This window comes from Uloborus diversus, chromosome 7 (assembly GCF_026930045.1).
Source record: "Uloborus diversus isolate 005 chromosome 7, Udiv.v.3.1, whole genome shotgun sequence".
Taxonomy (NCBI): domain Eukaryota; kingdom Metazoa; phylum Arthropoda; class Arachnida; order Araneae; family Uloboridae; genus Uloborus; species Uloborus diversus.
Window position 1 is genome coordinate 132378237 of NC_072737.1, and position 24443 is coordinate 132402679.

Genomic DNA, 24443 nt, shown 5'->3' on the forward strand with positions numbered 1-24443 from the left:
AACAAACTGGTAGCTAATATAGAATTAGCGGACCAGATGAGTGACCGAAGCAGTGGTTCGGTTCAACTTAGAGTCCCATATAGGGACTCTAGTTCAACTCGAAGATTGAACGCGAGGCAAAAGCACGAAACTGCAGTCCTCGGCTGGAAATGACTGAGCTGGCGGTGTATTTCACGTATTTTTGCTTTAGCCCTGGCTAATGGGCTGTAATTTACTGAATATACTATAGATGTTGATTTTTACTGCAAAATTTCATGAAAACCAATTATCACGTGATCAAGTTCGTGCTTATTCGCAACACGGAGGAATGTATTTGCGGAGAAGCTTACCTAGAACACAGAACAAGTTAATGAGAAAATCTTAGGCTTCTTCATTGAAATTTTTATGAAATAAAAGTGTAGTGATTTAATTTGAAAGCGTGCCAAAAGGCTTCAATTACTTTTATTTTGTCACTCGTGTTTAGAAAATAGATCGTTAGAAGAAGATAACCATCACGAGAAGTGAGCAGACTACAAAATTCCTTTTACGGTTTACTGATGTTTTGGTTGAAAGCTTAAAATAGAGGTAAAGAGTACAATTTAAAAATTTTGTTTTATTGACGCAAATATGCTTAGTACGGTTTGAAATCAAAGTTTTGATTAAATTTCTTATCAGTTGTGGTAAACATTTCTTCAAAGTTTCCACCTTGTATTAAGTTTGTTTGTATAATTTGAAAGTTTTGAGTTTCATCACATGTGATTTTTTTCTTTTTGATTAAACATGATACAATTACTTTTCAACCATAATTATAAAGTTTCTAAATAAGTTGAATATTATCACTGTAGCCACGATTCTTTGTAATTTTCATTTTTAATTGTTTATTTTTCAATGTATTTATCTGAATTGAAATTAAATTTTACAATAGTGCGAAATGGACTCATGACAGGAAGTTACAACCACACAGAAAGTTGTACTTCTGCAGGCTCTTTTTCCTTAAAACAGCGTAATTTTGAAATGAATGTCTTTTCTCTTTGTTCATATGTTTATTAACAGAAGAAGTACTAATTTAAAGCTTACCTATATTAAAAATAGAATGTCATTTGTTTGTCATTTTAGTTCGCGTGGCAAAAAGAAAAAAAAATCCGTAAGCATTTAGAATTTTTTTTGAAAAATCATAAACAGATCCAATATATTTTGTACATTTTTTTCACTGCATTTTCAGTTTAGAGAAAAACATTACATTTGTAATAAGTTTTCTTTTCCACCTTTTAGTCTCCCACAACTTGTCAAGCAAGTTTGCTTTTCATTACAATGCAGGTAAGATGATTTATTTTCATTTCCAAGAAAATTACCTACAAAATATTGTGTTTCCCATTTGGTAGACAGCAGAAAACTCACACGTTAAAAGTAGAACTGATTTTTCTTTTTACAAAAAAATGATACTAAAATCCATTTTCCCTTTCAAAGCCTATTCATACCTTTGGGTGACAATGATCTCACTAAAGTCCAGAACTTGACCGTCATTTAGGGGTGTGATTGCACCCCTTCCCCCCCTAGGTTTGAAAAGTTAAAGGTTTTTTTTATAAAAATGGGGGCAGTTTTTGTTGTTCTCTGATGGAATTTGCATTGAGTATACACCCTATGTCTGGAAAAGTTTGAAATGACATTCCTGGTCCATAGCTTGTCAGACTTAGATAAAATGAAGAGCTTTCTGCGAACACAAATCCTAACTGGAAAATTTTCTGCAAATAATTATTTTGTCTAATTCACCCTTGAATGAAGAATTAAATTTATATTCATATATGAAGAGACAAAAAAGAAAAGTGCTTTAAATCCTTTTTTTTTACAATAACATATAGTGTGTGCTTATTTTTTGCCAACTGAAGAAAACTGTCAAAACCATTATTTTTTTTCACAAGTGCTTCAAAAGGCTTTGATAGAAATAATCTGGGATTTTTTTAAAAATTTCATTATTATTTATTTTTTTAAAATTAATATTAGAAGATTAAAAAAAAAATTCTGCAGAGCCAAAAATTTTCTGTGCTCATCTACATTATACAAGACTGTAGCTTGTACCATTTGATTTTCATCTGAGAAGAAAAAAAGCCCTTAGATAAATAAACGAAGTACAAGTACAAAAAACCTTGATAATTTTATAATTTAATAAACTGAAATCAGTCACAATGGCAAAATCTTTTGACTACTTCTTACATGTAAAGAGGCATTTCAAACTTGAGTAACTATGAAAACTTTTTGTATTTCAATTTTCTCCTTTTTTTCGTTGATTAACTTATTTAAAAACATTTTCATAAAAGAAATTGCATTTGTACTTTTCTCTACTTCAACTCATATTTTATCAATATGGTTTAGGATGTATCACACGAGAGGTCCGTGGATTATCCTTATTAAGGCCCCTCTGGGGGTCTTAATAAGTCAGGATTTAAAGTTTAGCCAACAGTGCAGCATTGCTAGCAACAAAGCCAATTTAATATGCTTGGGTTTATCAATAGATCTATTTCAAACAAATCTAAAGAAGTTCTTCTGCCCTTATATAGAAGTTTGGTAAGACCCCATTTGGAGTATGCTGTTCAGTTTTGGTCTCCTTATCTTAAGAAAGACATTAATACAAATAAATACAAATACAAATGTGACGACCAGCAACAGGCTCTGGGCCCAGCTAGGCTGGTCCTAGTCAATTAATTAGTCCCCAATGAAGATCAATGGTCCTCTTAAAGCTATCCACTCCCTTGCTCATTACCGCCTCTTCCGGTAAGCTATTCCAAGTGCCCACGACCCTGCTAAAGTAGTAGTTTTTCCTGATTTCCAAGTTAGCCTGAGATTTAAATAGCTTAAAACAATGACCCCTTGTCCTGCTTTCCCCGCAAAAATTTAATCCATTTACATCTTTCATTTTGATAAATTTAAATAACTGAATCATGTCCCCTCTGACTCTCCTTTACTCTAGGCTATACATGTTAAGCCTATTAAGTCTGGTATCATAATCTAAATCTGAGAGTCCCCTTACTAATTTAGTTACCCTTCTTTGAACCCTTTCCAATACAAAAATATCTTTCTTCAGATAAGGCGACCAGAACTGCACAGCATACTCCAAATGAGGTCTTACTAAACTCCTATATAAAGGCAGAAGAACTTTCTTAGATTTGTTTGAAATAGATCTATTGATGAACCCAAGCATTTTGTTGGCTTTGTTACTAGCAATACTGCACTGTTGACTAAACTTGAAGTCCTGATTTATAAAGACACCCAGATCCATAACATTTTCTGCCTGATTTATGACTGAACCCTGTAAACGATATCTCATACGCTTATTTCCATGACCTAAGTGTAGCACTTGACATTTCCCTACATTAACTGCCATACCCCATTTATCTGCCCACTTAGTAATATGATTTAAATCCTCTTGCAGCTGTTTTACTTGTTCTTCATTTTCGACAATCCCCATAACTTTTACATCGTCAGCAAAACAATTCATGCTTCCAGAAATATTTTCATTGATGTCATTCATAAATATAATAAACAAAAGAGGCCCTAAAACTGATCCCTGAGGAACCCCACTTAAAACATCACTCCAATTAGAATGATTTCCTCTCACAACTACTCTTTGCTTCCTACCAGTAAGCCAATTTCTTACCCAAAGTAAAGTTTTTCCTCCTATTCCAATGTCAGCTAACTTGCTGAGAAGAGCAACATGCGGTACCTTGTCAAAAGCTTTTTGAAAATCAATATAAACAACATCCACACATTTTTTGTTATCTAAAGCTGAGGTAACCTTGTCGTAGAAATGCAATAAATTAGTAGTACAGGATTTACCTTTCCTGAAACCATACTGCAAACTAGTCAACAGACTATTAGTCTCTACGAACATCATGATCTTAATTTTGATCAAAGTTTCGAAAATCTTACAAATCACCGAAGTCAAACTTACAGGTCTATAATTCCCAGCAATACCTTTAGACCCCTTCTTGAAGAGTGGCGTTATGTTAGCCAGCTTCCAGTCCTCTGGCACCGTCCCCGAGTTGTAAGAAGCATTGAAAATATTCAAAATAACATCCACTAATTCCTCTGCACATTCTACTAAAATTTTAGGATAAATATTATCTGGTCCCGGAGCTTTAGTTGCTTTAATCTTTTTCAAATGAAATAAAACCTCCTCCCTGGAAAATACAAAATCCTCAAGCTGTATAATAGCTTGTGTCTTGTTAGTGTCAACTGTTGAGATACAGTTATCGTTAAACACACTGGAAAAAAAGTTATTTAGAACATTTGCAATATCCCTATCGTTTTGGATTAAATTTCCATACTCATCAACCAAAGGCCCAATTTGACTGTTTCGAGCTTTCCCAGAATTAGCGTAAGCAAAAAACCTCTTAGGATTCCCATCAATGTCATCTGCCAGCCTTTGCTCCAATTCCCTTTTCTGAATCCGAACCAAATACTTAAAATTTCGCCTTGCCTTACTATACTGGAGTCTCTCCGCACTCTGACCAGTTTCTTTAAACTTACGAAAAGTGGCTTGCTTATAATTAAGAGCTTCTTTAGTCTCCCTGGAGAACCACATGGGCCAAATTTTGGTACTAACACCTTTTCTCCTAAATGGAACATAGTCCCCAACGGTTTTAGCAAGTTTATCCTTAAATTCCGTCCATTGCTGATCTACGTCACTATTTTCCAACCCTGACGAAAAAACCTCTTTCAAGCTCTGCCTAAGTGCAACAAAATCAGTGTTTCTGAAATTGGGCACAAACCTAAAATTATCATCTTTGCACACTTCAAATTTAACCCGGAACCTAATGCTGTTATGATCACTATCTCCAATATGCTCCCCTACACTACCTATGTCACAAAAAACTAGATCCAAAATTGCCTCCTCTCGAGTTCCCTGAGTTACAACTTGATCTAAGAAACAGTCACCAATTACTTTTAAAAATTCCTCTTCTTTGCCATTACCAGAATAAAAATTATTCCAATCAATACCCGGAAAATTGAAATCCCCCATTATGATAACGGATCCCTTACTGGACATGTCACTAATAATACGGTACATCTGTTCATCTTGTCCCTGGTTTGAATTAGGTGGCCTATAAATGTTTCCAAACCGTAGCTTTTTGCCCTTACTGCTCATCAACTCCAGCCAAACCATATCAATATCAGTAGGCTTATCATTTATGACCAATTCATTGCAAATAAAATTGTCTCTAACATAAAATAAAACCCCACCACCTCTTTTACCTACTCTATCCTGTCTGAACAAATTATACCCAGCAATATGTAATAACTCTGCATCAGATTCGGTAGCCCATGTCTCAGTAATTCCCATAACATCCAACTTCTCATCCATAACTATGCTTTTCAATTCATCCATCTTGTTCCTAATACTGCGAGCATTGGTATAGAAAACTTTAAGCATGCCTAAGTTGCTTTTATTTAACACCCTGAAATTTCCTAAATTACAATTGTTAACATTACTACTCTTGTTCATCACTTTATTTCCATTTCTAGCAATACCCAAAAAAATTTCATTCTCTCGATACCTGATGCTTGAACCATGCCCCCCATTCCAACTTAGTTTTTTGACTCCGAAGCCCTTAAAATTAATCCACTAACCATTTTGACCCCTGTAGAGCTCAGATGCAGGCCATCCCTAGCAATCCAATCCCGTTTACAATGACTCCATACATCAATGAACCTGATACTGCGCTTTTCGCAAATTGACTTCAGTAGCAAGTTCATACACCTCGCACGTTGATTTAGCCAGCTCCTATGCACTCCATACCTGGGAAGCAAACCAACCACTTGGACATTCGTCGAAAAGCTGGTTGCTTTATCCAACAGGGATTCCCATTCCCTAGAAAACTCCTCATTTTTACTGTGGCCTACATCATTTGTTCCCACCCACAAAGTAACCATGTCCTCCTTATTCAATACTCCCTTCTTTTCAGCAACCATATTAACGTCTTTTACCCGAGCCCCTGGTAAACAACACCTAGCCACCTTACGCTTTACTCTCCCAACTGTGTTACCCACCTCCCTTACCATAGAGTCCCCCAAAATTACACCCTTAGTTTCCCAATCTAACTCCTCATTTGAAACTTCCCCTTGAATCTCTGGAACATTTATACCCTCTACAACTGGCTTACACCCTAATGCTAACTGGGCTTCCAAAACTAGCATCTTAAGTCTTAAGTCTGAGAGTTCAGCACATTTAGTGCAAATATAATCCTCCTCAAAAACAGACTCATTTTCCCCCTTATACAGGCAGAACATATGACATAAATCACAAGAGATCCACCTGTCCCCCTTCCCACTCTTTACCTCTTTCATAATGCATATAACACCCATTTCTACTCAGTGAATATGTTCCAAAAGGCAAAACAGAAAGATAAAAATGCAAAAAAACACAGAATAAATACTAAAAACAGCAGTAAATAAACAGAGTTGCTACACCCAATAAAGCACACAAGATCAAAAACCAGGAGATCACCACATGTTAGGCTTAGCTCCAAAAAATGCAAAAACACTTCAAGAATACAATAACAGCAAAAATGAGCCCCCAAAACACAATAAAACTAAATTACATGATAAAGTGAAGTAAAAAAACCTAAAACTAGACAGTAATAATGAAAAATTATAGTAAGAAAACACTTATCAAATTAGCAGCAATAACACTCCCTGCATCACAGGCGCCCTCTAGTGGCGCTGTGTATTGGAAAGGGTTCAAAGGCGGGCTACAAGGCTGATAAGTGGACTTTCCCACTTAGACTATGATTCCAGGCTTAGAAGGCTTAAAATGTACAGTCTTGAGGAAAGAAGAGACCGAGGGGACATGATTCAGCTGTTTAAATTTATTAAAACGAAAGATGTTACGGGGCTAAAGTTTAGCACTGAAAACAGAACAAGGGGTCATTGTTTTAAGCTATTTAAATCTCAGGCTAACATGGATATTAGGAAAAATTATTGTTTTAGCTGGGTAGTGGAACCTTGGAACAGCTTACCGGAAGAGGTGGTAATGAGCAAGGGAGTAGACAGTTTTAAGAGGGCCATTGATCTTCACTGGGGATTGTAAATTGATCTAGCTGGGCCCAGAGCCTATTGCTGGTCGTCACTTTTGTATTTGTATATTGCTGGGTTTCGGGGCCAATAGTCAGTAATATTCTGTGAGCTTGGTACATTGGACTGGGAAAGGTCCTGTACTGGGCCCAAGCCCAACTTGAAATTCACCCTTTTATATGTGAACCTGGCACACCATGAGTCTGCATATCGTCGCCTCAGAGCAACAGTATATCTTACTGTTATTCCTCAGTTTCGATGTCTTGCTGTTACTCTGAGGCAGCGATATGTACCGAGAAGCAATCTAAAAATTGAAGCATTCTTAATCATCTCCAACTTTTACATTACTGTGATGGTTAGCTGAAATTACTTTGGAAGATAAAGGTTCTAATGTAATCATAAATAATGTAGGAAATTCCTAAATTTGGAAGTTTGAAAGATGCTTGAAAATTGATTTCATTTGATAAAAGGCACAAAGAAGTAAAGACACAACAAAGCTTTCATGCATATTCTCATATTTCTCTGTTACTTAATCCAGATTCTTAACAATTAGTTATGTTAATGCCGCCCTTAAATTTAAATATTTCAATAATTAAAGAGGATTTTCGTGCAAATTAATTAAAAATGCCATTTTTATAGAATGAAAAGAATTTTTTTTAATAAGTTTTCTAGCATTTTTTTTCATTTGTGCTACATAAAAAAACACTTAAAAATATTAAATTTGATGAAAATCAATTTCAAAGACATTCATCTGCACTTTAGCAATTAATGGACAGAGAAAATTATAACTCTTTATAAAGATGCAAAAAGATAGTGCAATTCTTTGAATTTGAAATTGGAAGTAAGATATAAAATGTTTATCTTCCTCAAGGATCCAAATGCAGATACTGAATGGAATGATGCCTTGCGTCGACATGGTATTTTGCCCCCTAAAGAGAAGGAATTTACAGAGGATGAAATAGTAAATATTGTTGAAAATACTGTTCAAGAGAAGTTAAGAGGTAAAAGGTATTGTGTTGATAGAAAAATGCATGAAAGCATTTGGTTTTAATCGAGCTTTTAAGTTTGGTTCACAGTTTAACTCAAACTGTTTTGGATAATTTTTAATGGATAATTGAATTTCAAAGGTAAATGACTGTCAAACTCGCTTATATCTTACTCACATATGAATATTCATATTGTCCCCTCAGAGCAACAGTAGGATGTCTTAGTGTCTGGTGCCTGGGATTAGTTGTTTTAGTGTTGCTCTGAGGTGACGATATGTCAATAAGTTACTTCTCTTATTGACTTATCAATATTTTTATTTCTAAGTTGAATTTACTTTGAAGATTAGAATAATTTTCCTGAACTCATAATGATACCCTATTTTGAGAGCACCTTTATATTTTTTATGACTTTCATATGTTAAAACCTAAGTTTTGGAAACATACAAACACTGAACTCTAATTTTTCTGAAAATTTTATTCCATGTGTGAGATTTCAATCATTTTGCATCATGTAATTGTTTTAGCTATTTTAAAAATTAGTAGTTATTTTAACATATCATTGCCTCAGAGCAACAGTAAGATGCCTAGTCCCAGAAATAATACTAAGATATCTCACTGTTGCTCTGAGGTGACAATATGCTGCCTTGAAGTGACTCACTATATTTATCATTTTAACATATGTTAAGCATTTTCAATTCAGTTTTAATTATTATTAAATTATTGGCAATAGCTGATTTTTGGGAAAATACTACATTTTAATTAAAAAACTTATACGTTTACTTAATTAAAAAACAACTTTCTAAATTCACACTTACATAAATTGCAGACATGTGTTTCAAGTTTTCTACAAATCCCTCTTTTAATGCAGAAATGTATGAGCTTTTGGATGTAAAGTCATCTATTTCTTTTGTCAGATTAAATGTATATATTGGTTTTTATTAAAAACTGAATGGGACTTCATATGCATGAATTCGTAGAAATGTTAAACCTTACAGTACTAAAGATTGATGCTATGAAAGTTCTGCATCCAATAGAATTGAAAAAAAAGAGAGAAAAACTAAGGAGATGTGTCCATCACTGACTGAATGAGTTATGAAAACAGGCATCATGCCACAAGAACCAATGACGCTAGTTTTATTATATACTAGTTATGTTGCAATGTCTACTTTGAAAATAAAAGTTATGTCTTGTGACAAATGTTCAACAATCAAGCTTAAATGAAAATGTCCTGTAAACATGTAGAAGAGATCAACTTTATGTCTCAAAATTTAAATTTAAACCTATTTGGATTTTTTTGAAATCCCCCCCCCCCCCTTTATGGGATTTCCTGAGCATCAAAAGACCTCTGTTCCAAATTTGGCAAAGATCCATCGTAAACTAGATTTGTATAAGGGAGCACAAACATACGCACATTCATCTATTTATGCATACACAGTAAACTCCCAATTTTCTGTGGGGCGGATTATCTGCAGCCTTTCACACTTTTCAAATAAAATAAAATTTGGTGATGATTTATTGAATCTAGATAAATGCACACATTTTAAGTTAAGAAGTAGATAATTCATTTTTAGGCATTCCTATTTCTTTCTTCCCCCTCCCTTCCAATGACATTAAATCTTATGGTCACCGAAACCTGGCTAGTTGAAACCTGATTTTTAAATCGACACTGTTGACTGCTTACTGCTTGAACATCTTCACTACTTACATATTTTTTGACCTACCCATCAAACTAATTTTTATATCTGCACTTTATGGGTGCGTAAACGAATGACCAGACCAGTCTTGAAAAAATTCCTCTCCCTTCCTCCTTTTCGTGTTTGGTGTAACCTAGATTGATCTGTTGCAGTTAATCTATTTGCATGATTTGATCATGGATGTCTATAATCCGTGTGCGATAATGAACGATTCTTTTCTAGCTTTTACGTACATTGTTATCGTTTAAACTGTAGTTTAAATACATGTGAATGTTATTGATCTTTTTCAGCACAATGTGCAAACACAAGCATTGTTTTTATCTAATTTACTAATCATCTGCAAATTCGCTTATTTTCGCTTACCGTGCCACCCTAATCAGCTGATAATCGGAAGTTTACTGTATTTATATACATATATACACTGACTACGAATAAGTATTTGGACACCTGTGATAGAAAAGAAAAACTAACTTTATTCAAAATCAATAGTTGGTAGAGCTTCCACGAGAGGCAATTACAGAGTGAACCCTCTGGGGAATACTTTCCACAAGTCTTTGTATGACAGCTAGTGGTGTTTTCTTCCACTCAGCTTGGAGAAGACATAGAAGTTCCTTCACCGATTTTGCACGGGGAGTGCACCCCTGAATTGGGCGATGCAACTGGTCTCAGAGGTTCTCGATAGGGTTCAGGTCTGGGCTTTGGGCAGGCCAGTCCATTCAACTCCATTGGCACCATACCAAGCTTTGGTTCACGTCGAAACATGACAACTGGCATTGTCGTCCTGAAAGTAACAGCGGTCCAACCCGTAAAACTGCCACAACGTAGGAAGCACAATGTCATCCAAAATAGTGCAGTAGACATCGGAGTTGAGCTTACCATGAATGGGGACCAAGGGGCCCAACCAATACCAAGAGAAACACCCCCAGACCATAATTCCACTTCCGCCGAACTTGACTGTTGGCACAATGCATTCTGACAGGAGACGTTCTCCAGGTAGACGCCAGACCCAGCCATCCGAACAGTAAAGGGTAAACCTTGATTCGTTACTCCAAAGAACCTGTTTCCACTGATCTACGGTCCAATTTCGATGTGCTTTGCACCACATTAACCGAGCAGCACGGTTAAACTTTGTGATTAAAGGCTTATGGGCAGCAGCACGACCATGAAAATCAAGCAGATTTACTTCCTTACGGATGGTATTATATGAAACAATACTCCCGGATGCCTGTTGAAACTTCTCGCAGATGAGGGCCATCGTTTGGGTTTCGTTTCTTCCAAATTTCTCAGGACAGCACTCGTCGGTCTCTATCTCCCAGTTTCGTTGATCTGCCGACTCGGGGCACATTCTGACAATGACAGCTCACCCTCTACTTCTTAATCACATAGGCCACTGTTGATTTAGGGTATTTCAGATCGCAAGTAATGTCCCTTAAGGATCGGCCACATTTGTGATACCCAATAGTTATACCTTTCTCGAAATCAGAGAGCTCCGAACTGCGAGGCATCTTGCATGCGACTAAAGCCGATGCTGTTTCCTACACGATATATGTCGGTGGAGGCCGTGACGTACCTTAGGACCGCAGATATCGACATTTGCATAGGTGTCCAAATACTTATTGGTAGTTAGTGTATAAATGTGATGTACTTCTATATATGAATATAAACGTTTTAAGTTTTTGAACAGAGTGCATACAGTTTGGTTTTGCATTGATTACTTAGCCACTTTGCCCAATAGAGATCTGCCAGAAGCTTAAAATCATCATTGAAAATAGCTGCAAATTTGGAGCTTGAAAAACATTAATCTTCCAAGAGAACTTAAATTAACTGAAAAAATTTGTTACATTATTAACAGTTTTGGCTGCAATATCTTAGGTAACTTTAGTATTCCTTCTAGTTTTCTAGCAAGTGAAAAAGAGAGCAGTATTAGTACCAAGTACAAAAGTGTAAATCTAAGACGAAATTTTTTTCCAAATACAGTGAAGTACCGTTTATACGTTTCTCTTTTATACATTTTTATCATTTATGCGCTTTTTAAATTGATCACTGCAGAGTCCAATACGTATTAACGTGTACCTCTTATACGTTTTTTTATTTGTACGCTTCTTTCATGCAGTCCTTCAAAAACGTATAAATGGTGCTTCACTGAATATATTGTTTATTTTACTAGCATTATGTATAAATTTGAACTTTATATTTCATGTTTGAAATTTCCAGTGGGGCTTTGTTTCTTTCAGTGCTGTTCTTAAAATGTATTTTAACGAATTGTGGCTTTTTTACTTTTATCATGCTTGAAGTAAAAGAATGCTTAGATATCAATTTCATAGGATTGAAAATCTATAGTGATATTTTAACTTTTTTTTTTTTGGAGTTTAACAGCCAGTACAGATGAGAAAATTAAAAATGACTTTTTCATTTGGCAAAATTTTTTTATTTATTTATTAATTTATGTTGATTGGGCGGTGAAGTGAGAAGGAGGCATGAAGTAGCATATGCACTTGCAGTTGGGTAACAAGCCGGCCCAAAGTTCAAATTCAATTTCAAAGTTTTAAGAGCAGAGGGTGGCAGGAGGCAAAGAGTACATACTCAATATATTTAGAAAGAACAAAACATCAAAATGCATTCTGAAATACATAATTACATTATGTTTTCAAAATCTATTTGACCCACCTCCCGCTGGACGACCTGGTATCATATATTAGAATACACTCAAGAAATGCATTTATGTTTTGTTATTATTACTGGTTTCAGATAACAAATAAGTAACTATTTAGATAAATGTTCTGGTTCAGTTTTTAATGCACTTTTTCACTGTCCCTTAATTTATTTTCTATTTAGATAGCAGCCAAAAAAATCTGGAAGATTTATCGTTAGATGATTTGGATTTGGTTGAAGATGAAGAAGACGAAAGAGTGTTACTGGAGTACAGGTGATACACGCACTTATAATGAAAATTTTGTCAGTTAGTAATTTTAACTACATATTTCAGTCTGCTTTTGGTTTTCATTTGTTTACTATTTTTCATAAATAGGAAGAAACGTCTCGCTGAAATGAAAGAACTTGCCTCCAAAGAGATTTTTGGGGATGTAAGAGACATATCAGCTTCAGATTATGTGCAACAAGTTAATAAAGCTGGTCCAGGCATATGGGTTGTTTTGCATCTATACAAACCAGTGTATGAATCCAAAATTTTGTCTATTTATAGTTGTGATGTTCATTATAAATATAGGAGGATCCTCTTTTTTGTTTCTTGATTACTTTACTTAATAATCTTTTTACTAATAAAGTATTTATATTGCTTCATAGCTAGTGGGTGATTCATTTCAAATGGTGATTCAATGAGTTATTTTAAATTATTGTTTAGTACTCCTTTTAATTTCTACCTGTTTTTATTCCAGCTATAGACATTTTCATAATGTTCCCTTGTTCATCTAAAGCTAACAAGGTTAATAATTTGTAAATTTAGTAAATGGTACTTTTAAATAGAAAGAAATGTTTCAAGAAAAAATTAAATGTTTTATTGTTATTTTGCTGTTGTACTATTTGTGTAATTTTTAAATTAACTTTTACAGTTGAAAAAGTTTAAGCAAGCATTTTAAGCGACAATCTTAAGCTTCTGTGTTAATAACTTGTAAATTTAGTAAATGGTACTCGCATAGGCAGAGGGCAGAGGAAGGAAATGCCCGCTCCCCCCCCCCTGTTTTGGGAGGACTTTATGTAGTAACAACACATCTTCCAAAATCTTAAAACCGAAAAATGATTTTTTCCTTTTTGAATAGTTGAAAGGAGAAATTAAGAGAATAGCAAATGTGCTCTTCTGATAGGAGGGAAAAAAACGAACATTGAACACAAATAGTACAGCTGTCACTGGGCTGCTGAAAATGTGTTTAAATGGACAATTTTGACCTGAAAACCATTTGGGCAAGTACATAAATGAAAATATGGGCTAAATGAGCTATACATTCAGATGCAATACTTAAAATAATTGACAATTATCTTAACAAATTAAAACCTAAAACCAAGGGGGGAATACTCCCCCCCCCCCCCCCGACAATAGAGCATGATTTGTTTTCTTTCTTTTCAGAATGTTTTTGTTTATTTTCAATTTGCATGATTCCAAAAGCTAGATATTTTGGCTTGTTATAGAAGAAAGATTTTAAAGAACCTTCTGGTTTCACATATGTTCATATGAAATTGGCTAATTTGAAGCGAATGCTATTGCAAAAGAAGTGCAGTGCTAAAAAGTTTTTGTACGGCAAAATACTATTAAATGTTAACAGTTAACACCATGCTCAACGAATTTATGTAACAATGAAACAAAAAAGTGGAAAAATTGTCCAACCATTGCACAAACAGAAACCAGAAGCACTATTGACAACGCTGATTTTTCAGGGGGAAAAATAGGAATCTCAACCTCTGACAGTTCAAAACTAAATTACAGATTTTCCAGAATCATACTTTTAAGATAAAGTCTGAATAAAAGAAAAGGTGAAGGAAATGTATTTCCGGCATGAAAATTTTGCACATTTCTTGTAAAATCGCTTTATTACCTGATGAAATGTTTTTATAACTGTGTTCTCTTTATTACTTTCTTCTATATCTAATATATAGAAGAAAGTATTGGATTCGTGCAAATTTTCGAATTTCGAATTTTGACGGATTCGAACGTTTTGAGGTGTGCTGAGTCCATTTCGACTATTTTTGGAAAATGTCTGTCTGTCTGTGTGTGTGTATGTATGTGTGTGTGTGTGTATGTGTGTGTGTCACGTCTGTGTGTGACCAGTTTTTTGTGGCCGCTCTACAGCAAAAACTACTGCACGAAATCGAACGAAATTTGGTACACATATATGCCCCTATGTGAACTTGTGCCCATTGGTTTTTGGCGCGAATTCCTCCAAGGGGGGTGGAGCAATGGGACGTTTTTTGAGTTACGCGTGCTTGCTATTCCTCAGGAAGTAACTGGCGGAATCAAACAAAATTTAGACCATATGTTGCCATTAACAGGAACAGGTGCTGATTCAATTTTGGTGGCAATAACTCAAACGGGGGTTGAGCTATAGAACGTTTTTTGTCGTCAATTGTGACTGCTGTATCTCAAGAAATAATGAACGGAATGAAAGAAAAATTTATCGGCAAGTAGACCTTAGTGGGTATAAGAGCTGATTTTATTTTGGTGTCAAAAGCTGAAAAGGGGGTGGCGCAATCGAATGTTCTTTTTTTTCATTGTGAGTGCCATTTCTCAAGAAGTAATGCTACGTTCTGGATGAAATTTGGAATAAATGTGAATCTATTTGTAAATAGGCGTTGTTTCAATTTTGGCGCCAATCGCTCCATGGGGGTCTGATTTTTTTTTTTTTTGTGTTAATAAAAATAGCTTTATAAATGCAACAATAAGAAAGATAAATTACAATATTCTCGTCTGCTTATTTCACGTGATTTTAATTTTCGGGAGATAATCGGAAATGTTATCGCAATGATTTAAAATTAATAACTGTTGCCATTTTATGTTTGTTAACAAATAAAACATCTAATTAATTCAAGCAAGGCTTTTAAAATAACGTTCAAGTCGTTCTTTGCTTTGCTTTTGCGGGAATTCAGGAATTCGGACGGTCGTCAAGTTTTTTTTTTTTTTTTGCTGGGAATATTGCATTCTTTTCAAGCATAGTGATTGATCAGAATTCACAAGTAAGATATAGAAGAAAGTTTCGTGATGGCCACAACATACTAGTTTTTTAAAGGGCACAAATATGTAAACGAAACTAATAGTTAGAGCTGTACTTCATGCATTCAGAAAATTTTTGGCTAGGTTTTTTTTTTTTTTTTTTTGAGAGAGAGAGAGAGAGTAAGTACTTCGCAAACTGAATAAATTTCAGTTACCTGAGCGTTCTGATTAATCAATGTTTTTTACTTAGAGGGAAATTACCATTTAACTTACTTTCTAAATACTATTGAAAAAGTAAGGTAAGTCATAATCATCTAATCTAAATAAGCCAGTTGTTGTCATTATTGAAATCTAAATAGTTCAGTCATCAAAAGTTTTGGAAAAATTTGCTGAAATTTGATAAAAATTGACAAAAACCTAACACAGATTGGTAGAATCCTAAAAATCCTTTATAAAGCCGTGAAAAATAATGAATTTCTGTAATAATTACAAAAAAATGAAACAAAAATTACAAACATGGTCGAATTTGCCTATGAGTACAAGCCGTAGCTAGGGCCGCTGCTTTGAAGTGGGCCCCCCAACTCTTGAAAAATAGCATGATTTGTTCCTAAAAAATAGAAAGTGTTTGAAAAAACTATATGCCTTTTCAAGTGCTTGAAAATTTGGAAAAGTGTGGCCACAAACCTTAAATTTTAAAATTTCTAACAAATGAGAGGGGGAGGGAGAGGAATATCAAAATATCAAATTCAGCTTCTTGCTACACCCTGCATCAAAAATGTCAAAAACATGGTTCTCATGTTTCCATAACATTTTATTTGAAATAAATTTTGTCACTCACATGTTTCAAATTTTGCTATTTATTTAATCCCAAATGCAGTATTTTGGACATTCTTTTGTATTGCTTGCTTTTATCTTAGTTCTACTGCATATTGTTAATCTGTTTAGCTCAGAATTTTTTGTTTTTTTTACATTGGGTTTGTACGCTCCTTCAAAACTCTTCCAGTACTCCTTCATTTAGGAAATTTTTTTAAAGGGCTCTTCTAACTCCTTCATTTTGGTTTTAACTCCTTTTTTAGATCAAGACTACCTAATTATCCTCTATGTCAGTAATTTAAAATACTTCGATCGGCAACTTAACTTCTTCCCAAGGTTAAACATATAAGACAAATTTTAATGTAGTGATTTGGTTTATATTTTTTTAATAAAGATGTGATTATATTATTAGGTGTGAAAATATTATTAGTATCGGATGACTAAGACATTTCATTAGTGAAATAAAACATTCTTAAATGGTGCTTGCCTTTTTTTTTTCTTTCAAGTTTTATGATTATTGCTTTTCCCTCCACCACACTCTCAGCAACAAATGTCAGTTTTTCTAATTATTATTTAAGTATTTAAAAGTACATAAGTAGATGCCTTTTTAACGCAATCATTTAATATAATACCATTGTTTAGTAAATCCCAGTTTTGACATTCTAAAAAGAGTCATCCACAACTACGTATCATACCTTGACACAACAGGGAGACAAATAGTGACATCACACAATTATTATAATAATATGTTTATGGAAAATGACATGTGACAAGGGAAGGAGTAAGGTGAAGTGTGACAAAGGGTAAAGGGGGTCAAATTTGTTGTAAAAAAGTGTGACAACATTTATATAAAAGAAAACCCCAAAAGTACTCTTTCAAAATCTCATTTTACTCCTTCAAAACTCCTTCATTTTATTTCTGAAATTAGGTACGAACCCTGTTTACACTACCTCTATTCCTTTTCAAGTGTGCTTCAATTTTATTTCTTATCAAGTGTATAAATTATGAATTGTTCAAAAGGGCAGTATGTTACTCTCTTGTTACCTATTTTCTAAATGTGTACACCATTTCTTTTAAAGCATTAACTTACATTACAAAGCACATTTAAAGCATAAAAGTTTTATTTATTTATTTTTTTTTTTGGCCAATTTTCCCCCAAGATTTTTTTAGATCCAACTACCCTTTATAAGGCTTCAAAATGCAAAATTTTATATTCATTTCACAAAACTTCCCCCACTCCTCAGACCTTTTAAAATGAGAGATTTTCTAAATCTCACTTAAAAGGGAGCGCTGCATCACTCTGTTGATACCAGTCCCCTTCTTAAGGTTAATTCAAAACGTACAGCATGCAAAACATATTAATAAAACACAACAAATAAAAGTAAAGCATGGCCTAATGCATCACAGGAAAAAGACAAAAGCATAGTGTGTGGGGGGGCCATTTAAAAATGTTGTTTTAAAATGTTGTTAAAAAAAATGCCCCCCCCCCCACGAAATCAGTCCTAAATTTGCCTATGGGTACTCTTAAATATAATAAAATGTTTCAAGAAAAATTGAAATGTTTCATCGTTATTTTTGTGTTCTAGTGTTTGTGTAACTTTTTAAATCAACTTTTACAGTTGAAATTTGTAAAGAAAAAAGGTAATTTAAGCAACGTTGTCATTAATTGGTGTTGAATTTTAGCATAGTATTTTTCATGCCTTTGTTCTGTCTGTGCTGTCAACTTTTTTAATATCCTGAATTTTAACCAACAATTTATTTTCTTTTAGGGTACCTTTGTGTTGTATGATCAACAATTATTTATGCACACTATCAAAAAAATTCCCTGCTGTAAAGTTTCTCAGAAGCCTCTCTGATACTTGTATCCAAAACTATCCAGACAAGAATCTACCAACCATATTTATTTATTATGAAGGTGAACTTAAGGAGAAATTTATCGGAGCTGAAGCATTTGGAAATCTTAACTTCAAATGTGATGGTAAAAAAATGTCTTCTAATTTGTGTGTAATGTTTTTCAGTTTACATAATAGCTTAAAATGTTGGAAGTAATGTGGTATTTTTTAAAGATTTCTTAAAGAAAGTCAAGAGGTTTGGTGCTGCCGTGGGTAGGTCAGTGGCAGTATCTACTAAAAAAAAAAAAAAATTAGTCTTGGAGATATTTAAAGTTTTTGATTCTCAAAAATGTCAATAAACTATTGAGGTGGAAGTTAAGTACTTTATCCTGAGTGGAAATTTCTAGTTAACTACACTACTTAGTGATACAATTTTAAAATTGGAACTTAGTGTAGAGAGATAAAATAATTAAATCTTTTAACTTTCATTATAAAACTGCATAATTTATCCCTGCTTGCATCTGAGTGTGATAACCAATATAATAGTTTGGTATCTACCAGGGGCGGCAAATAGGGAGGTCAAGAAGAGCGGTCGCACCCCAAATTTTTTTGAGCAGAATGTCAGGGTGAATTCAAATTATGTAAGTCAGAAATCAATGTTCATTAAAGGAAATCTCGCTGGTTCTCAGCAACTATTTGATGAAACTCGACACATCCTCAGACTGGAAAAAGTGTTTTTCATTATTTGGATGATGACTTAGAAATTCATGAAGTATTTTCGACTTTTTCAGAACATAGAAAACTGATCGAGAACCATGGTTAATTTTAACTAAAGAAGACATTGCCTCATATAGGCTAAATATTTCACACTTGTGTGCCCAATGTAACGATGGTATGTCCTATATGAGAGGTAGGGCTCGACCGATGGCATTTTTTGGCCGATGGGCCGATGCCGATTGTTCAAAGATGACCGATGGCCGATTGCCGATTGTTTTCCTCCAAATGGCCGATGGCCGATGTCGTTGGCAGATGGAAAAAAAATCTAACGGAAATAAATTGATAAGATTGTCAGAGATTCAAAAGATCATTTATTCATTTCACTTTACTTCCTTTCTACGAATAAGGACTTGTGATCAAAAAAAAAAAATCAAATTTCGACCTAATTTCTATTTTACGATCACACAATTTAAACTTCACAAGTTTTTTCGGCACATCTGTACACACATATATATCAAAGAACATATAGATGATCAATATATCCACTTTGAACACCTGCTCAGTTAATTATTGCAAGTTCTCTTGTGATGTCTTCATACGCGTAAACTTGCGTCACTCAAAAACGTTATGAAATAGTAAGTTCAAAATTCATACGTACGTAGTATGATCTAAAAGTTCAAGGACAAGCAGTATAAAACCTTGCACTGAATAGTTCACATTACCGAAGCACATCTATCTACAAAATAATCACCTTAAACGACTATACACTTCTGCCAACGTTCGTATAACTTTTAGAAAAACTCCTGGCAGCCATTTTTCGCAAACTCCTGTAAGGCCTCTTGCGCTGCTGCTTTGACTTCATCGTGGGGAAGTGAAGACGATTTTCATGTTGAGGATGCACATTTGATTGATCAATGCTCTGATATGACAAACAAATAACATAACGTTTCGTCGGACTTAGCTCCGTGTGACTCTTACCTGTTCCCAGCAAAAAACATTGGCATGGACGCCGCTTTCTTCCATCAGGAGAAGATAAAGCTGCATCATAGTAGGTTGCGAAAAAGGCTTCCAGGAGTATTCCCAAAAGTTATATGAACACTGACAGAATTTCATAGTCCCCAAGGTGACCCTTTGAAGGTGGATGTGCTTCAGTAATGTGAACTATTGTGGGTAAAGTTTTATACAGCTTGTCCCCGAAATTTTGGATCGTACTACGTACAATCTATATAGAATGTAGTTATGCTTCTCTTTTTTGACTGATCTATGATGATAGAGAAAGAACAACAGCCAAAAAAAGAAAAAGAAAAAAATGAAGAAAAACAAAGGCACTGTTTAATAACCAACTGATTTGTTTTTTTAACTGAACATATAACTAAGATTTCAGCAATATTGTAATAATGTATGGATTATGTACACTATACATAGTTTAAAAACTTTAAATTATGTTGTTTAATCACTCAAAAAAAATTTAAGAATAAAAATATCAAACCGTCAACAAATTACGCAATTAAAGTGGAAAGATTGCACGTAGACATTTTTCAGTCGTGAAATTAAACAAAAAAGGTAACAGATAAATTACAACATTAAATCATAATAGGAATATTTTTATACTTATTTAAAATTTATGAATAGAAAAATTTGCATTTTTCATAAAAACTACAACAGTGACATAAATTTTTCTGAAAAAAGAAATAGCCATAAAAAGTGGGGGTTCTTAAAACGCAGATACAATAAACAAACTCGATATTTACTCCAAGTTAATAATAACTGAATACATATACTACTTGATCTGATGTTTGCACACATACAATTTGATTGTTCATTTAATTTGCTGAAATTTAAAAAATTGTTTAATAGAAAATCCTTGAAACTTTTCTATAACATATTATTAAAAATATGATGAAAATGAAAATAACTCGTTCATTGATTTTATAAAACTACATGAAAATAGTTACTTACAATAGAAAAAAATCATTTAGTCAGGGGTGACTAAAATAGAAATTCATACTGAAGTTTAAGTAAACAATTTTATATGAAAACAATAACTCCCTTTACTTTGCATTAAAAAGTAAAACAGCAAAGGTCTTTTTTTTGCGAAAACATCGGCCAATTCCATCGGCTTTTCGATGTTTTTAAGGCCGATGGGCCGATGTTTCCTGCAAGTTGGCATCGGCCGCCGATGCCGATGGCTAAATTGTTGAACCATCGGCGCCGATGCATCGGTCGAGTCCTAATGAGAGGCTCGTGTAAAGTGGTGTGGCAGCATGGTTTTCACAAGAAAATTCCTTGATATTTTACATTCACTTTTACACTCATTTTTTAAGTGTCTATTTAATGAGTATTCATCGCTTTCTTCTGCTAGAAACACATTTCAGCTGCTCAATACATTATAATGCTTTCATAGAAACTTCTTAAAAATGCATGTGATTATTGAATAAAAAAAAGACATATCAACCAAATACCTTTTATGGGGCTCTATAATTATCCAATTGCGAAGTGACACAAGATAATCTTCAAGAGTTAAAACAATCAAAACATTTCTCTATAATTTCAAAGCAGTGATTTGACGACTGGAAGATTTATTGCAAAATGATTCTTTCAATGGTGAAAAAGCTAAGGGGCATGCCCTTTAGTATGTATGACTTCGTTTGAATTTTTATCCAATTTGTTTGCATCGTGAAAAGGTTTTTGAAAAATGCTTTACTCTATCAAAATCTATATCTTCAATCCGCTACTAGACTTTTCAAACCACAGTTCAGTCTACAATTGATCTGTGCACCATACTACCTCAGTTCAATCTGCAATTGAAACTGAAAATAGATTTTTTAAAGATGTATATTTCAATCAATCGTGAACTTTTTCAAAAAAATTCTTCCTCCCAGCCAGTTTTAAAGAAGCCCAAAAAAAAAAAAAGGTGACAAAAATCCACATGATGATGTGAAGTCAAACATTGATTTTTGAATATTTTGTGTGAAGTAATAGATTCAGTTTCAAATGAAATTAACACAAGATTTGATGATAATTATTTTTCTGAATGGTTGGCTGGGATTTTGGTTATTTGGATTGGATTTTGAAAATGAAAAATAAAATGTTTCAACTGTGAGTAAAATTTTTAGCATGAGGCAAGAAAAATTACAAGCAATATACCGACAGAATGGTTTTTACATCCAGAGACTGCAGTTTCGTCCTTGTTACGAACTCATCAGTCTGGAATAGTGAATAACAGAGCTGGAGGCAGATAATATCTCATTGAAGCTGAGAGCGCCAACATGACTAGATTATTCAATGATGAAAAGTTTAAGCCCCTCACAGTTTTTGAAGTTGCCTGGGTGATTTTGAAAAGCAAGATATAAAAACTGTTTTCATACATAACTTTGTGTTACTTCAATTATTTTTTAATTATTACAATCAGCTTAGCTAGTAGAGAAAGATTTTTTTATGTCTCAGGAGGTTAGTTAAATATTTTCGAAGTATGAAGGGGGGGGGATACCTTTTCCATTTAGCTGAACTGACAAAACAGCCCGACATTGGGCACTGATAGATTAATAACACGATTCCCTGCTATTCCGAATTCCAAAAATCATGCATTATAACTTTTCCAGAAGGTATAAAAACTTTAGTAGCGAGATGTTTTGTATGATAACTTTTTAGTCAATGAATCAAAATTTTAATTGTTTCTAAACACTAATTTTATTCATACTAAACCGATTTTATGACAACTTCTTGTTAGCTAATGTGTGTTTGGTTTCGCTTTGGGGTTATACATAATTTAAGAAACTCGACCCCCCAAATGAAATGGTGAAATGCCGCCCCTGGTATCTACCTGTGGAACTCCTCAGTTTAAAAGAAACTAATTCTCCAAGGAGAATCATATGAGAACATTAATTATTGCATGGTTTCTATTAATAGGGAGTTTCATGTTTTTTTATGTTGCATCTGTCCAAGTTTCTCATAGTGGGGTTTGCAAGTTCATACCGATTAATTATGAAAATGTTAATTTGATAGGAAGAAATTCCATTTTTTAAAGATATTTCATGTGTGATCATTAATCTTTTAACGTGCTCCAGGATTACATTCCAGGATAACTTCACAAATATCAAATCTGCTAACATAAAGAAAATTTTTCTACAGCAAAAAAAGGGAATGTTCAATACAATTTCAGTTGAAACAACAATGTATTTCAAAAGAAATATGTTTATTATTTTTATTTATATTGAAAAAATACATAATTACATATTAATGAAATGCAAATAAAATCCTTCAAAACATGTATTACGGTTGATCACAATTCAGTATTCTTACTTATATCCGTTTAAGACATTTCTTTTTAATCAAATAATTATCTCTCCAATGATATGTATAATTTTCCCTCTTTCTAGAGTTAGAATGGATGTTATCTGAAGTGGGAGCTTTAAAAACCGACCTAGAATGCAATCCAAGGAAACAAATTCAGGATGTTCTTCTGTCCTCGTTAAGAAGTTCTGCTTATTCAGATGATAATGACTGGTAATAAAATTGTAAATATACCCAAAATAAACATTTTTACAAAAAATTCCTACTCTTATTATATGAACTGCATATCAATTAGTTTGACTAAGAATATTTTCATCATTCTGTCAAATGCATTTGAAAGTATTTGCCTGTAGAAAAAACATGAATACATACAGACTATGGAGAAATACCAGGGCACATACCTTCCTTTACAATTTTTATAGGGCGTGGCTCCAAATTAAAGTTTATACACTGGACTTTTTTCATATTTATTTTCCCACAAAATTTTTATTCCATATTTAAATAAAATTAACAGGCAAAAAAAAAAAATCCTTCTGAACTAAGATAAGCATGTACATATGCGTGTGTAATACTATTTTTTAATCATGCATACTGTTGTCAATACAACAGGATTAAATGTCTCTATTTACAGTACCAAATATGTTTTCTTCAAATAACTTTATTTCAGCTCTCACTTTTTCATAAAGTAAACACTTAAAACTTAGATTTTAAAAATTTCAAAAATAATTCTAGTTCAAGTTTAAGACTTCTTATTAATATCAGTGTGCATTTCAGTAAATTAATTTATGCATTTTGTAAAAATTCAATTATTATTACTTTTTTTAAAAAACATGTTACTTTATATATGAAATGTAATGAAACATTGCTTTTAGTATCAAAACCAGTTGAATCCATATTTTTAATTTTTTCAAAGCCAAGAAACTTTTTTTTTTTTTCTTGACAGCAGTTTTTAATATTATTAAGCTGGATACACCCTAAGTTGCTTTCTAGCATGATAGTATCCAGCTACAAATCAATTTTAAAAAAGTTTCAAGTATCAAATCATAAAATAAACCAAGCTGATGTTTGCATCGCATGACTTCCTTTTACCCCACTTTAATGTCATTTCCCCATTATATGCATTTCAAATGTGATTCAATAGTTTACTCTCTAAATATACCAACAGTGGCCAAATTAAAAACAGATTTTTAAAAAAATCGCCAAATTTGTCGCCAAGTTGGCGAAAAAACTTGGCGACCAAAATACTGGCGATATATCGCCAAGTGTCAGTCAAATTATAACACCACTTGAGTTTACATCAAAATTAACAATAATTTTCCCCAAAAAGGGGCAAAAGATCCCTTTAGAAACACCCAAATGCAACCAAAAGGGGAGGTTCACAACTAGACCCCACTAGGAGTCT

General features: G+C 33.6%; 1 protein-coding gene across 3 annotated transcripts; it reads left to right on the forward strand.

Annotated features, from left to right (window-relative positions):
* The first annotated feature begins 462 nt into the window (after positions 1 to 462).
* Positions 463 to 23287, forward strand: LOC129225737 (phosducin-like protein 3). Of its 3 annotated transcripts, none has more exons than XM_054860235.1 (7): positions 463 to 564; positions 1252 to 1296; positions 7919 to 8048; positions 12563 to 12653; positions 12756 to 12899; positions 17969 to 18177; positions 23128 to 23287. In XM_054860235.1, exons 2-7 carry the CDS (start codon positions 1291 to 1293, stop codon positions 23256 to 23258), a joined length of 711 nt encoding a protein of 236 aa, XP_054716210.1. In that variant the 5' UTR covers positions 463 to 564; positions 1252 to 1290; the 3' UTR covers positions 23259 to 23287. The 3 variants fall into 3 exon arrangements, with proteins under 3 accessions (XP_054716210.1, XP_054716211.1, XP_054716209.1); XM_054860236.1 differs by lacking the exon at positions 463 to 564 and adding an exon at positions 638 to 659; XM_054860234.1 differs by lacking the exon at positions 463 to 564 and adding an exon at positions 1045 to 1123.
* Positions 23288 to 24443: the final 1156 nt, after the last annotated feature.

Coding starts and splice junctions, on each gene's coding strand:
- LOC129225737 (XM_054860234.1), top strand. CDS start 1,073: ATGTCATTTGTTTGTCATTTTAGTTCGCGTGGCAAAAAGAAAAAAAAA. Junction 1,297..7,918: donor TGCTTTTCATTACAATGCAG/GTAAGATGATTT, acceptor ATCTTCCTCAAG/GATCCAAATGCAGATACTGA. Junction 18,178..23,127: donor TCTTAACTTCAAATGTGATG/GTAAAAAAATGT, acceptor CCCTCTTTCTAG/AGTTAGAATGGATGTTATCT.